General features: G+C 41.0%; 1 protein-coding gene across 1 annotated transcript; it reads right to left on the bottom strand.

The window, feature by feature from the left end:
* Window positions 1-357: 357 nt before the first annotated feature.
* LOC135483156 (ceramide transfer protein-like) lies at window positions 358-15,821 on the bottom strand. The gene is made up of 14 exons (XM_064763765.1): window positions 15,464-15,821; window positions 13,426-13,542; window positions 12,610-12,717; window positions 10,293-10,425; window positions 6,692-6,871; window positions 5,791-5,945; window positions 5,519-5,611; window positions 5,175-5,273; window positions 4,031-4,108; window positions 2,867-3,043; window positions 2,522-2,585; window positions 2,206-2,405; window positions 1,803-1,932; window positions 358-1,665 (listed from the first exon to the last, which is right to left on the bottom strand). The coding sequence occupies exons 1-14, from the start codon at window positions 15,701-15,703 to the stop codon at window positions 1,538-1,540; spliced, it is 1,902 nt and encodes a 633-aa protein (XP_064619835.1). The 5' UTR covers window positions 15,704-15,821; the 3' UTR covers window positions 358-1,537.
* Between the last annotated feature and the right edge of the window lie 729 nt (window positions 15,822-16,550).

The raw sequence follows: 16,550 nt of genomic DNA, 5'->3' as shown, positions 1-16,550 counted from the left end.
GCCTGACGGCAAATTTACGCCATTTGACCTCTGTGACCTTGACAAGAAGGTCAAATTAAAAACCTGTGTGACATATACTGTATGGTGGTTAGATGTACCCATGATATCAAATTGGTGGCAATCGGGCAAGAAGTTAAGGAATAATCACATTTTTAAGGTTTTATGGATTTTGCCCCCTGGTGGTCAAGTGGTGAATCATATTGGACCAAACTTCGGTCCCTGAGATCACCTGACTAAGGGGTAAATGTGTACCAAATTTGGTATCAATAGTCATTGCAGTTTAGAAACGTGCCATCGTTACATCCTAACGGCCAATTTACAACATTTGACCTCTGTGACCTTGAAAAGGAGGTCAAATCAAAAACCCGGAGGATATATGATGCACCTTTGCTAGAAGTACCTACCATATTTTTTTCAAAATTTCCCGACTACTATTAAGGGAGATATTGCATATTTTCACTTTTAACGTTTGGCCCCCTGGTGGCCAAACCATGAAACGAATCGGACCGAAACTTGGTCTCCAAGGTGTCATTACATAAGGGTACATGTGTACCAAGTTTCAACTCAATAGCTCTAACAGTTACGAAACGTGCCCTGCTAACGGACGACGGACGACGACGGACGACGACGACGACGACGACGACGACGACGACGACGACGACGGACGACGGACGCCACGGTATGGGATAAGCTCACCTCTGCTAAGAGGTGAGCTAAAAATGTTACACTTCAAGACTCGAACTCGATAGAAATTTATCGTTATTGAACTAGTTTTAAGGGAAAATTATCATTAACAATCCAAGTTACGATGTTCATGAATAGATGGAAACAGGTCAAATCGAAAACAAAAACATGATGACAAAATAAATCATAGACTTTGCAGTAAAACGTATTAGACATCCTTCTTCTGAGTAACAAAGCTCATTAAGCTTGGAGATCATCTCAAAATTTTGAGATTATCTTTTATACATTATATTCATGCCTCATAAAAAAGGTATTATACAGAGTATGCAATATATGGTGATGTTCAGCCTCATTCCCAATATACTATATTCTGACCTGGCTGCTGTTACAACCTGTTGGTTTAGGCACCTGGCTCCGAGGTCATAGTGTACCCCCAGACTCCTGCTGATGTTCATCGCAGAAACCTCCCCTGCGCTCATTCCCCAATGTCACAAAAAAATTTCTTGGCCCAAGGGTGACTTTTCAACATAATTTTTTTTGTGTTTATCAAATCTAAATTTAAATAAGGTCGATTTAGATCCTTAATTTAAGCATTCATATCCACCTCATAAAAATTGCAAAACTTTGCTCGGACAAAGATGTGTCAATCAATGACTTCCTTTATAACAGAAACACACCAAGTTTTTGCTTCAACAAAAGTTGGGTCACACCACTGTTAGTACGACCTTGACCAGTACCCCTTGTTTACACTCCTATTCCTATCATAAGCTTCAGCCGACCATGACCGGATCCCATGCTCAACCAATCCAATTTCTGATAACCTAACCAGATGTGTACTGTCCTCGCAGTAGCCTTAGAAAAGAATTGGTTTGTTCTTGGTTTTATCCTTGACGTACTGAGTGAACTTCTTCAAGAATCGTGGGTATTCTCTCTTGTAGACGGCTCTTAACACGGACACTGGCGCCCAACCTCCTGGGTTCACTGGAAAAGAAAAAAGGTTAAATTTGACATACCCGTACACATACAGCTACAGAACTGAGAGTATATTGATGGCCTACTTATCGGACCCAGAAAAATAAGAATTCAAGGACAGGTAGCTTCGCTCAAATGCTACTTACCGTTAGCTGTATATTCCATCTTACACGTGATGTCATCTCTGGTGATCTCCTTGCCGTCCTTTGGCGGGTTAATGATTGTCTGACAGAGCATGGCGATATTCAGTGTGATACGAACAGCTTTAGAGTTCACCTGAAAAAGAGACATCTCATTTAAACCTCACTAGCATTTCCACTGGGCACGGTTTAAGGAGTCAGATTCTGCAATACTTTTCAGATAATTCTGTCATAGCCTGAGTAGATTAGGAGCTTCGGATTAATCATTACTCTGTCATAGCCTGATTGGGAGCTTCAGATTACACCTTCATAGCCTGATTGGGAGCTTCAGATTACTCTGTCATAGCCTGATTAGGTGCTTCAGGTTTATCTGTCATACATGCAGCCCGACTAGAATAGTAATACTCACCGGTGCATCTTCATGTGCAGTTGAATAGTTCACTACGATCCACAAATCCGGCCCTTCATCTTTATCACTAGTACAGTGCCGTATATGCGACCAGAACAACGACTCTCGCTGGGCGGTCGGCCAGACACGTTTATGTAACTGGTACGAAATCAAAGTGTCCTCTGATGCCCAGTCTATGACTTTGGTGCTTTCTATTGTAGCTGTAGAAAAGGAAGTGAGACATTATAGATCATTGGGTGACCAACAACACACCAACAAAATGCTCTATTTTAAGCTATTTTTGCTGTCAAGCAGGTAATGTTCGTACAGTACTTACTTTCCCATTCCATCCTAGTATCAAAGTCCCAAAAATAAGTACATAATTCCCGACCAGTCACACCCTGAAATTGAATAAGATTCATTTTAGGACACGGTCTTATAACTTTGGCTTTGATAAATACACACATGCTGGCAGGAGCTGTGTTCCAGACACAATCATAAAGGTCAACACTGGCGTTTACCAATGGCAGAACTGCCAATGGTTCCAGTAGAAGCTGAAAACTCGTCATTTTCAGAGTAACCTATTAAGGTTATTCGGAGTGAAATGCAACACTAAGCTTCAAATTCAATCGAGCTCTGAAAAGAGACTGGTCTTCGCAGTAAAAATGTTTGAAATTCTCACCTTGACTGTGTGGCATGCTTTGAGTGGGTCGACCACCATCCCGTCCTCCTCTTGCTCACGTTTGTAAACCTTCATATCGCCATCCTCGGCAATCATAAACCAGACACTGTCCTCCCCCTCCAAACTCTGAAGATCGAGGTCGGCAAACTTTAAATGTTCCTCAACAATATCGTTCACCTGGAATGAGACATGAATAATGTTTGCAATACTATTCAGTTTGAAACAAACTCAAGTTTTTACTAAGTGCTTTTTCGAGTCCTGGTGAAAACGCTTCAGCATCACATGTCTTTGAATAATACGGAAAGGATTCAAGGCCACAACCTCACATTCAGAGTGAAACATTTCAACCTGTAATTCGTAGCTTGTGGGAAGTAGTATCTTGAGGTACTGATAAGAGCTGCATCCCAGAAGCTGCTTGCTTGAGTTAACTCAACTTTTAAAGAAGAAAGGGGCTACCAGATTGTTTACTCAACTTTTAAAGGACAAAGTGGCTACCAGATTGGGATTTGAATGCATGACTTTTGGATTCTTTATTTGAAACCTCTTATAAAAGTCAGTACGCCACTGCGCCCCCCGGATCCCATGCATGGCAGGTATACTATCAATTCCACCATGGTTACCACCACTATAGGAGCCCTTTTTGACAATATTTCATCTCTCAAACAAAAAATAACCCAACAAAACAAACTTTTGAATGGACAGCGAGTAATAAACTGTTGCCAAATCTAAGAATAGTAAAAAGCAGTTAAAATTGCAAGCAAAACCCACACGCAAAGGGTTCAACTAATTCTATTAAATCAATCGTTTATATCGACCTTTGAGCAAGCCTTTTTTCGATTATTATACATCAAGCTTTGCTTTAGTTGCGTCTCAACTACATCATACACCTATAAGAAATATATTTGAAAATAGATCACGTCAACTGAGCGTTACCTCCTTCAGCAAATGTCCCATGCAAAAAATTATGTCAGGACTAAACGCAGACGTTTGATACTGCTTCCACCATTTGGCAACCATGCCTTCAGTTGGGTTGTTTTGAAAAACATGCACCATTTTGGTATTGAACCTACTGGGATGACTTAACTGAGGAGATATACCAAGATTTTATGAGGAAAATCAAACTGGATTTCTTAAACAGGCTTTTATAGTGCTCTTACAACTTACCTCGTTATAGAGTTTATGCTTTGGTGACAACGACGTCAGGGGAGGTTTACTTATAGTTGATTGCTGATGGAGGATTTTCTGGAATTGAAATTCAAGGAAAGTAACTACAGTACAACCTCTCTATTGCGGACACCCATGGGACTGGGCCCAGGTGTCCGCAATAGAGAGGTGTCCGCAATAGAGAGGTTATGCCAAATCGTCCGATAGGTGGATTTGAAGTTCCCGCCTTGCAGGTCTTGGTTTTCTCTGTGTCGACATCTAGCGTAGAAACTTTAAACCTGTTGGCTGATCGGTATTTGCTTGTGATGTTGCGTTGAATGACGTGAGCTACTTTGGAACTCAGAGAGTGAATAATCTCTCTAGTAAAAGGTGCCCCTTTTATTGCAAAATCTCCTCGACATGTCATAATGTCTGAAAAAACACCATCATTTCTGTCCATCAGCCACCTTTGATTAATAATTAATTTTTTCTAATTTCTCTACTAACGCATATTTGCCGCAACACTGACAAAACCGCGTGGATTTATGAGTGTCCGTTGACACAATAGGCCTATGTGATTAGTTGAAAAGATGAGTAAACAAATGCCGCAGCTTAATTAGGGTACAAAAACACAATGCCATGGGGTAATTACATTGATTAATTAAGCAAATATCACATCTGTCGGGCCTATTTGACTCTCCAAGCGCACGTGGGAAACCATTGTTTTTGCCTACTGTCCGTAATTGGGAGGGAATTGGACCAAAAATTGGCCATCGCCCTGTCCGCAATTCGGAGTAGAGAGGTGTCCGCCGTACAGAGGTTTTTGTTATTGGAATTGACTTAGAAAAAATCAGGACTGGCCGGACGTGTCCGTAATGTAGAGGTGTCCGCCTGGCAGAGGTGTCCGCTAAGGGAGGTTCTACTGTATCAGATACATCAGCAACAAAAGGAATAGGACCTTCCAGTAAATAGACATTTGCATCCTGTTCTAACAGTATTGGCTGAACTCTATGAAATTCTGATAGCAATTCCCTTGTGTGGTACAGAGTCTTGAGAATAAACATGGAAGGTTGAGCAATAAATGTCGAACAGGAGGATAATAAACGGACTCTTATGTCACTAAAACATTCTGTGGCTATTGCATGAGAGCAGGATAAAGACTTACCCTTTGTTCTTCTAAAAATTCTTCCTTTTCTAATTTGTCTAAGGCTGCATCTACGGCATCAAAGAATTCATCTTCATTTATGGCGCAGTGTGGGCCTTCCTGTAACGTCGAACAAGATTTAGATGAAACGTCTGAGTACAAGTAAAAATGCTCAGTCAGTTTATCAAATATCAAAATGGTTTGGTTGAACCAAGTTATGAACGATTTCAGGGGACCGTAAATTCACAACTCCTGACTCAACACAATACCGGTAGTAAATAATTCATGGCACCAAAAACTTATCACCCAGACTGTCCACGAGGGCCATCGATCATGATGCATGATGAAGTGTCAGAAGAACATACCTCAAAGTCTGGTCCACCCACAACGATTGGTTTAGATTTGGTTGTAACAATTTGTTTGTATGCCTCTTCATATCGCTTCTTCTTCTCAATTTCCTGGAATGAGAACCGACAGAGATGAAACTACAATGCTCACTGAGAGGCCTAAATGAACCAATACAGAATGTTATGAAAACTGAGGATAAACCATGCTCATCCTGACTGTGTTTTGAATACACGACAGACCTTTTTTCTTTCATCAACAGGTAACTTTGTTATTTTCCCCTTGTACTTACCCTTTCTAGTTTCTTTCTCCAGGCATCCTCCCTTTGGTTCATGAGTTCTATACAGTGTCCTAATGTTGCCAGGATACCAGCAGTTGTGGCTTTGAACGTAAATGCTTCGCCTTTGAAATCAATGGCATGGGCACCGTGTGACTGGAATATTGTGTCTGAAAACAGGCATTGAAAATGTATGACATGCAAGGTCAGTAACAGTTAACTTGCTATCTGTTTCTGGCAAGGTGCAGTTTGACACCTGTCGGCAATATTAGTTTACCTTACCATATTTCTGCCATTTTACATAAACACAAACATCTGGCAGAATATGTGCAACTAGGCTGCATTTACTCCTCATGTCCTCATCTTCAAGTCACACATACCGCAGAAATTCCCTCAACACAGAAGTTCAGAATACCCTCAGTAAACCAACAGACAAATTTCGTTAACAAGCAACGGTAAAACTGTTGTTAGAGAAGTCACAGGCTGCCACCGAATCCAAATCATCCATGGAGGTGATGTCATCCACACCAAATGATCCCGATCATACGAGTATAATCTGTCCATTCAGCAATGAGCAGGATTATGCACCACTCGAGTCAGCATGGACCGCGCGCCAAATCAAGTCACCAGGGATTCAAGAGTCATTTACACCAAATGTCAATTAACACAATGCATGACAATTTCATCTCTTTAACTTTTCACCATCGCACTCATGAAAAAACCTTGATGAACTTGCAAGCCTCCATGGACTGTTTCAACATGTCTAGGCAGAGCAACCAAGCTGGTGCCAGGTGGAGATTCCTCTTCTTCTTCAAGTGCTTTCTCAAATTGTCACCTAATACATAGCAACTTCTCAGACTTTGCTCTGGATCTGTGACAAAATTGCTCCAGAATGAGTTTTGTTTGTGTTACTTACTAATATCCTTATGCACAGAATGGTTGTGGTTGTCTACTTTGTGGTTATCTTGCTTGTTGTCGAGTCTATCCTTGCTATCGCTGCTGGTCAGATTTGTACTACTGGACTGACTGGAGTTGGACGAGGAGTTGACTTGTGGCACATCAAAGTCATCCACATCGTCAATATCATCATGGTCCACTGCAAGAAGATAAGACATTTTTCAGGAGGGGTGGAACAAAATGTTGGCACATTAGAAGTTAGTAGTCTTAGACCACAAAAACCCGCGGGTTACGTCAGACGTGTCATGATCAAAGTATGACACGTCTGACTACAATTTGTCACGTGATTGGAAGTGTATTGGACATGAAAGTGTGATTTTTCTGTACCGCACTGTCATCTGGCCTTGGCTTGCCACTCTGCACCAATCTTCTAACCGTTAACACCGCAGAGAAGGTCACGCCTCAAAAGCCTTTTCGGCAGATTTAGTTTAATTCAGGGGTCAGGAGGTATTACACAACCCGATAGTTAGCATCTGAACCAACACCAGGATGTTTGCTGCACTTAAACCAGTCAGACAAGGATCCGCAATGGAAGGGTGATGGGCCGATCGTTGTATTTCCCTCATGTCACAGGTTAAGCGGCCTGCATGGTTTCTGTCTACCCTGGCTTGATCCACAGATAACTTCAACATTATTATCCAATTCATTGGTTTATCTTGGCCAACAGACTAGTCTACCACCTATCCATCAAGGATCCTTGTCTAACAGCTAACCATCTTTGAAACATCCATCAAGGCTGCAGATAAAGTTATAGAAAGCAGGTTTTTTAAATTAGTACCGTTCAAAAGTACCAAAGGTCAGTTTGTAAGCTTGGGCTAATAAAAAGGGGATAGAAAGCAAATATATGTAATTGAAGTAAAAAACTTCCATTTTTCAGATTTTCATTGTATGCACAATCTAGAAAAAAAATTGGAAAAAAGATTTCTTCCACCTAGATCAGTACATGTTTGCCTTGTACATATGTTGTATAATGTAGTACAAGACCTCTTTCAACTAACACGGCAGATATCATTCATAGACTCAATTTAGGACATTAACATTCAAACCATGTTGCCTACATCAATTGGACAATCCCAGCGGGACAGTTCCGTCTGCAATCAACCGTTTGGCTGCCAGAGTTGGTAAAATCGAACACAAAAGCTATTAGTATCTGCTGTATGCCTAGGAAGCACAAAGATGATGCTCGGCATCCATTGGAAATAGACCACAGACTGACACTCAAAGATGTAAAATGAACTGATCAACCGATCCAGGAAGTGCAAGCGGCATACCCAACCCCTTGGAACTGACCATAAAATTTTGTTGGAAAAATTTACAAGATTGATCAGGATTTTGGATGTGATGTGCCAGGCCATCATGTCTTTTCATTCCTTGACCAGTGCCCCTCGGTTCAAAAGGAATTTTAAATGTTTCATCACAAAAAGATGTCCCCTCTTTTTGGTGAGAGATCATCACGCATTGATTGGTCAAAGGGACATTATCCTTAACCCTGAAGATAGGACAGAAGACAGTACTATTGCACTGGGTCAGGGAGATCATGCATTAACCCTTCCCTAAAGCGAATACATAAGCAATCTCCATTCAGGATCCAGAAATTGTTTCCGTTACTGTATTGGTACTTCTGTTCCAGCTCATCCCAAATGAGGTCCTGCCCTGAAATTTTTACATGCAAGTCAATTTCATGCAGATCTCAGAGATAGAAAGTGAAAATGAATTTCGAGTCAGCTCTACCATACAAGTATAAGTAAGCTATCTTGGCTTTGGATAGAACACCTTTGAGATTAGACCCCTGATCCCAACCCATTACACCAAGGGAGGAAAACCTTAGGCCTACATGTACATTGCCTTTCAGTGCACCTGTAGTAAATATTTATGATATGGCAACCTTATGGAATGCAGGCCTAGCAAACAAATGGATATTCACAACTTACGAAACAAGAACAGAAACAAAAAGAACTATAAATCCGAAATCTCTCCTTGATCATGGAGAGCGAGGAACATGAAGAAAACTTGCGAATGCGGTAATCCCCATGCACTGATGAGGAGATACCAAGCTGGGACTAGATGTTGCCCTACTCATACTGATGACGTTGAAGGAACGCTGCCAACCTTGCTGTTATGGGATCATGATATAAAATGTTACATGAGTACAAGTAGCAAGTGATCAACAATCCAAGTTGGAAGTGATTAGGTATCAGGGTTCCATCTTGGGCAAACTCAGCGGCCAATACTTTTTTTGATACCGCTGGCAATCCTGCCAAAACTAAACTCACGAAGGCCTAGGGTGGGCTGATTTCAACCAAGGACAGTTTCAAGCATAGTTATTAATTTGCCCTCCATTTCTGAATCTGACCTTCCGCTGTTGACATTTGAAACCACGATTTCATTTGGCCTACCTTTCTATTCTAGTTCCCAGAGGAAAGCAACATTCTATCTCTTCCCTGGGAGGTTGATATACAGGTATTTAAAATTGTACCATGTAGCAATAATGTTTCCCTTACTCATGCGTGCTCTGCAAGATAATGTTACGTTAGGCAGGCCTTCAAAAAGTTCAAGCAGGAGGCAATACTAAAACAGTGAGTTAATGCCATGATGATGATATCATAATGAGAACATCAATGACTCCAAGTCTGATGTACATTCTCTGACTGGGGAAAGATAAGCCTCGTGTTACCCTCTTTGTGTAAAGCCCCCGTAGACAAGTGATCTTTTGCACAGCAGCATGCAATATTCATCACAATTGTATATATATATGAAACAAGAATCACCAATCATCACAGACCCTGGGACGAGAACTGGTCATTGCTGCAACATGATAAGGTCATGGAGTGGCCATTGTATGATGAGAGAAAATTCCCTTTGACCACTGCAAAATTTAATATAGATGGCACTCAAGAATATTTTTTGGACTAGAGCCATTTTGGACTAGAGGTGTTGTTTTAAAATCAGTTTTAACTTGTTTACAAGAAGAAAACATAATCTTTTTTGAAGTGTGACCCAAATCTAATGCAATTGACCCAGATGAAAGGAAAATATAACTTAAGTGGTGTATTTATCAATTATAGATGATCACACATTTAAGTTTGAGGGTGATGAAATAAAGTTCCTGTTGTTTGAGTCACTGTCCAACAACAATGTTGATCGAGAATGACTAAGAAACAAAGATTGATCTCGTCAACTGAAATCCTGTGTGTGGTTCAACAGTGGATCATAATTGCTAAATGTAAGACAAGGTACAAGACAATCAGAAATGAATGGGGCAGCATCCCTGAATACTTGCAAGTGCAACTAGATTTATATTCAAGTGCATATCAGAGGGTTAATGGGTTTTTTTGGACATGGACCTGACAATTCTGGTCAGGATTTGGGAAAGACACCCTTATTTCAGCATGATTGGGACAAGAAGTATATTTTGTGTCAGGATTTCATTGAATCTGTTTATTGGGAATTGTGACCAGCCGACATCAGGAGAGGTCCCCCTTTCCCCCATATCCCGAAGACTTGATAAGTGGCAAAACGGAGGGAGTCACACCCAGGATTGTTATAATTTTGCTACTTACTGTCGTGGACTGACGGCCTTGACATTGCCTCTGCGCACGCGTCAAAGTAGCTCTGTAAAGTGTCCACCTGGCGGCATAAAATGTCACGGAACGTCTCCATCTCTAGTAGTTTCTCCCTCAACCCTCGCCCCCTCTGCAACGAAAATGTAGGGAGATGTGAAAAACATGTTTACATCCCAGATCTGCATGTACTGTACCTTGCCCCTTTCAAGCCATGGCTTCTCACTCTGCAACAAAATGATACCTCACATTAGTACATGTACCTTGTCTCTTAAAATGGGAGACAGGCAGGAGCAAAGTGGGCCAGATTAAGTTTAATGCAGTTCCTGATAGGTGTCTCTACTAGTATCGTACATAACATCAGCACTATTCATGCTTGTACTGTATGAGGAAGATCTTCAAACCAGACCAGGGAAAACAATGGGTTAATGCCAAGTTCCTCCTGGTATACCATAGGCCTACTATGCTCAGGCAAGAAAACGGAAATTACAAAACATACATAATTTACATGGAGACACTACTTGTTGATGTTTTGTGTGAGTCATTCTATAAAAACATGTCATGTGTCATCATCTTCCATGTTTTAAGCGATTGTTTCTCACAGGATGTCTGTCACTCAAGTCACAAGATTCACTTTCCATGACAATTAGCCTAAAGCTCAGTTCTACAATAAACCTTCCGTGAGACATTCATCCCGGAAAAGTGATAATTGAGATTTTAGATTCTTGCAACCCCCTATACACGTGTACGGATACAAAACAATCAAAATGTTCGCGATTTGCAGTGAATGATGACAGTGACCCAACTACATTGTTATCAACAAGTCTGCTTTCTATGAGGCATATGACATAAACTGCACAGAGGGCATGTGAACAATCACCCACCCCGGGAAAATATGTTGCATTGGCTTTAATTTTGGTGCTTATTATTCTGGGTCATGCTAATCTGGGTGGATAGCCATAAGTCTTCATGCCATAAAAGAAACTGAATGAAGTAATAACCTGACAGGAGGCAGACGGTCGTTAATCAATCTGACATTGGCAATATTGGCTGCTAATCAATAACCTGGCCAATTAACGTTACCATGGAAATAGGACTACTCCCAAAGTTTCAGCGCCAGTTACCACACATCCAGTTATTCATGAATGGATGGAATATAACGAGGGAGGGGCTCTTAACATTTTTATTGACTTCATTTTGCCGACTGACATTGACATTCTCAGATTTCATGACGTTGAATTCAAGATGACTGTTTTTTGTACTAAAAGGTGTGAAGAAATGCCCAGATTTTATATGGATTCGACCTGATGTACTAGTTGCGCCATATTGGAAAGGATTATAGCAATTACTGAGGGAATCAGCCTCCATCAGTCATGTCATATATAACTGTTTATTGATTGCCAACAGCCGTTAATGTAACAGCGTAAATCGCATGACGACAGTGTCACGACCACATGCATCTCTATAGCTGCAGTGTAGACAGCATCCCATTAGCTCAGATCAGAATTTTTTTATAATGGCCAGTTGATAGTTTGTTTACAGGCACCTGCAAAAGGGAAACACATTTTTTATGACAGTTATCCATGTTATCAAGTGAGTCATGAGAGTCTACACCACACACTACAAATTTATAACACACACAGAACTTGTCAAGGGTAATTAGATTATTTGGCTATGGGCTAATCAAAATATTTGTACTTTATTATCAAAGCTGAAGAGAGATTGGCAAATATCCACATAACGCTACGGAGAAATTCTGAAATAAGGCCAAGTATCGATCCCTTACAATCTTTCATGGTGATACAGTGAGAGGTTCTCTAAACTAGATCAGTCTGGAGATAATCTCAATGCGACATTTGTAAGCAATCTTTTAATTGGGAAAATTTATATTTGCTGAAAACAGGTTCTCAAACTTAAAGTGCAGGTAAAATAGCAAATTTAAGTCGTCCCAGATCACTACATAGCAACTGTTTTCAAGTATCTCTTTGAAGGGTCATAATTTGAGTTTAAAGTGGTTGGCACCATCTGCCTGCCTAGAAATACCAAGTAGGCCAAAAACTAGTGAAAACTGCGATCACAATCACATACATAGTGACAGTGCAACATTTTGATAGGAGCAGTGCCAGCTTCTACCCCCATTATGAGTTCTGGGATCATCTAAAAATGTGTACACAAAATTCTACTAACAAACTTGGCAACTGTTGGTGTAGATTTCTGTCCTCTGCACAGGCACTCTATTGTGCAAGCCCTCTGTTACAAAAGGTAATTGACAAATTTTATAGGAATCTCAATCAGAAATGCCGAAATCTTTTCATACCTTGAGTGATGATGTTGAAGCCGTTGAAAGGCTGGCAGTTGATGTAAGCGACAGCATTGAGCTTTGTCTTCGAAGGCTGTTCTCGCTCCCATACCCAGACTCTGCTGCCTGAAATCAAGACAGAATTATTACATTACAATGAAAGAAAAGTCGAAGTGGTCAGCTTGGCAAAAACATATTGATGATCCTAACTGGGTCTTCTTGTGACATTGAGATGGGAGGATGAGGATGGAGATGGAGATGGGAAAAAGCAACATATCCATAAACAGAAGGTATGGTTATCATATAAACCATATTTACCATTTCAAAAGGCTGTGCCAAAAGAATACTATCCAATCACCACAACATGAGGCAAAGGCAGAGCCAGTGGAAGATGGTTACTAAAGTTATGCAGCATGCAGATCCCATGTCCTGTCCATTGAACTACTGACCACTGTGTGACCTCTGAAGGCCATGCACCAATTATAGTAGACTAATAGTGGCTTAATGATGTTTGCGGAAAGTACTGGGATCCAGACTCTTCACTAGATGTCAAAGAGAATGATAAACCCTGAACAGTCAACAGAAGTAAACAATTTTTTAGGTCGAGATCTTGTTCTGTCTTTTTTACACCCCTTAGGTCTTTGGCCCTGGAAACACTGTTGGACTACGGTTGCAGCCTCACAGTATGACCTATGAGGGAGGTTTTTTATAATTTTCATAGAAAACAGCCCCGATGGGCGTAGATTATCGAGTCAAAAAACTTGGGATTGGTCTATTTACACCCTTAAAACATTGGGGAATGGTTTGTTATCGCCTTGATGCATCATTACTTACCTTGTGAAGGTCGAGAGCGTCGAGCCATCGTTGCCTCTCCTCTTCATTTGAAGCACGTAAATACCACAAACAGTCATTCACACTCACGTCGAACCGGCACTCATCAAACTGGTGTGCCTGCAGAAAAAGAGAAATGTTGATAGAAATGGCAGAGCCAGGGAATGAGACTGTGTTCTGCCAATTTCCAATTCATAATCATATCGTTAACAAGCATTTATAATGCTTTCAAATGAGCTTCTATCGTATATTTGGGTCTTTGCAAGTACCGTACATAAAACGAACCTTCTTTTCAAATCTTCTTCTACCATTGTGGACTCCGCCTACTAGTCATGCTAGTATCATCTATCTTTAATACAAGCACACTGCCCGACTGTCTTGAGCACATTTTTTTGGTCGCCATAGCAACAAGGTAAATAAAATGAGTTGGATTCAGAATGCATGTACATGCTTATAGTGCTAGGGCAAAAATCAATCCGGAAGGAAAGTCAACACGATTTTGCCAGTTCAAGATTACCTAACACAAACAGTCATCTTTGTTACATCATCACAGGATGTATGATTGTACTACACGTCTAAAATAGTGATGATTGAACTAGCCAGTCATATCGGCATTATGTGTCAGAATAGGCCAGCCTTAAGCTTTACAGAAAGCTCATGGGTACCTGCTCACTGCCTTTAACTTAAGACAGCGAGCATCAGTCTATACTATCCAACTCCTGATTTTCTGAGGACATTTAAAAATGATAAAAGTATGACATGTATGACTGCGACCAAAAACAAATTGATTTCACGTTTGCGTCATGAACTGAATTCTCAAAATGTACTTCAAACAACACGTCGGCTATACATGTATTTCACACCCAACACCCACATCCAACGCGCAGCATGACCAAGCACCACTCACGCCAAAGAGGAAAAAAATCTCATCAAATACTCTACACGTACATCGACTCATATTTGAACCTCAACAACCCTTGACTTGTAAAATAAGGTGCAGAGAATACATTTGTAGGCCCACAACACTGTGCTTATATGTAGGTAGTCAATCAATGTTCTTCAAACCCAGGTCACATGATTCCCAGATACAAAACATTTCTTATTGATTATTTGGAGGTTGTAGATGTATGATGGTGGATGTAATAATAAATCTGTAAAACAGATTTAATCATATTCAAATTTCACTCACAGGTCTTGCCATGAAATCATCCTGGTAATTTAAAGTCAATCTTTGGGTGATTTCAGGCCAAGTGAAAATTTACAAACAGGGCTCGAGCTGCTTCTCGGACGCAACAAAGTTGTACTGCAATCATGCCCTCCCATTTTGCCTCAAGTGGTGCCGTTGAAAATAAAATAACTTCAAAATCCAAGCCAACCACTACTTTTTTTCAATTACTTCCAGGTGTACTTTATGGTCTTCCTCTGACAAGTTTCCGATGACAATAATATACAGGTACCTTTGCCCTGTGACACTGACAAGGACAGGCAAAGGTAAACAATGTAGATCAAGATTGTGAAATACATTTCACAAATGTCAATCATATGTCCAATTGTCCCAAATTCAATCCTGCGTTACTGATGATTAACGGGCTACAAATACGTGTGTCAAGGTGTCTGATCTGCACATTTCACCATAACAAAATCAACATACATGTATTACGGCAAGCATGCATTTGGGGAGAACCTACACGAAATGCAGAGCACACTTGGTATGGACTTTATGCCCCTCATGTCATGATGTCATGATGTCCTTGATGCCAGGCCACATCAACAATCTTGTTTACCTGTACCATGTTTACACTATCACTACTACAGGTCGTATAATTCCCATCTAAAAGTGGCGATATTACGCAAAATCTTCTCAAGACATGGCGATACAATGCAATATCATGCAACATTGTAGGTACATGTATTTTGATCATGCCGTCATGGGCAAGGCCTTTCACTTCGCTACCCTATCCCTGGCCCAACCGGTACCCTGCCCCAAAACGGTCTCGGCATCACCGACCAGATACCGACCGTTGCACCGTAGAAGTCTTACCGTTAAAGCAGCCTTTGTCAGGCTTATTGCACCCCTACAACCAAAAGCTGTTTCAGTCTCTGATTTGTAATAACTAAGAGTGCCTGTTTTAAGCACAATATATCTGTCCTGCCAGCCGTGGATGTAGTTTGTCCACTTGCTCAGTGTGCCAGCAAGTTCAGGGAGGGCATCCTCGTCCTCATCCTCCTCCTCATTTTCCTCATCATCGGTCAAACTGAGGGCATCTCTTTCTTCCGACATTGTCTTTCGGTTGGTATCTAACAACCTAGATAGTTTCCGGCGTATTCCTGCCACGATTTAATCCCCCACACACGTTTCTATAAGGAAATAAATTGACACTTGTAATCAGCATTCGCCATCTTGGCTGTATACCATTCTCGTGATGTAATTTAACAGGTGCTGTGATTGGTCAATTCACAACAATCAGCGCACCTGTTGATCTGCAGATTAACTACAAAAATATCTCAAATAATATTAAAGGGAAAGTCTCCCTACTCTGGATACAATGCTGGGCCCTCACACTGCCAAGGCAAAGTGCAGAGAATCTGATGTTCGATGTATATTTTCATATTTCAACATATTTCAACAAAATAAAACCATAAAATCTAAATCAGAGTTATTGGTACTTTAATTTTTTTCTGTTGTAGGCCCCTATGACCTGCAACTTGAAGTGATTTGGGTCGATGATCCACTCTTCCTTGCCTTCCCCTTAGTGTGAGGTAATGTTTTAAGGAGAAAGCACAACCTACACGACTACTGTGTTCCTCCGCTTGACTGCTGTATGCAGAATGCCTTGGCTTCTTCCAGTGGAAAGACTGTTTGTCATGTCTTCCAAGTGATTTGCTGTCGAGGCCAGTTCTTTAGCTCGGGGGCCAGTAAAGCTGGTGTCTTCAGCTCACGGCTCCTGCTCACTGGACCTTCAGGTTTACAAAGTAGATAAGGTCTTCTATCCAAGCAATTTGCCAAGACAGTTTGGTCCTTGTCCTATGGCAATGAGGGGAATGTCTTCATTCACTGTCACCCCATCTTGAAGCTGCCTAAGTCACCAAGTGCTCTCAAGTCAGGCACAACCATCTCATCTTGAAGC

Source organism: Lineus longissimus, chromosome 2 (genome assembly GCF_910592395.1).
Source record: "Lineus longissimus chromosome 2, tnLinLong1.2, whole genome shotgun sequence".
Classification (NCBI taxonomy): Eukaryota; Metazoa; Nemertea; class Pilidiophora; order Heteronemertea; family Lineidae; genus Lineus; species Lineus longissimus.
The sequence above is the reverse complement of the archived record's forward strand: the minus strand, read 5'-3'. Positions and strand labels throughout refer to the sequence as shown.

Coding starts and splice junctions, on each gene's coding strand:
- LOC135483156 (XM_064763765.1), bottom strand. CDS start 15,703: ATGTCGGAAGAAAGAGATGCCCTCAGTTTGACCGATGATGAGGAAAAT. Junction 1,933..2,205: donor CTGCACATGAAGATGCACCG/GTGAGTATTACT, acceptor TCTCTTTTTCAG/GTGAACTCTAAAGCTGTTCG. Junction 1,666..1,802: donor GATGGAATATACAGCTAACG/GTAAGTAGCATT, acceptor TTTCTTTTCCAG/TGAACCCAGGAGGTTGGGCG.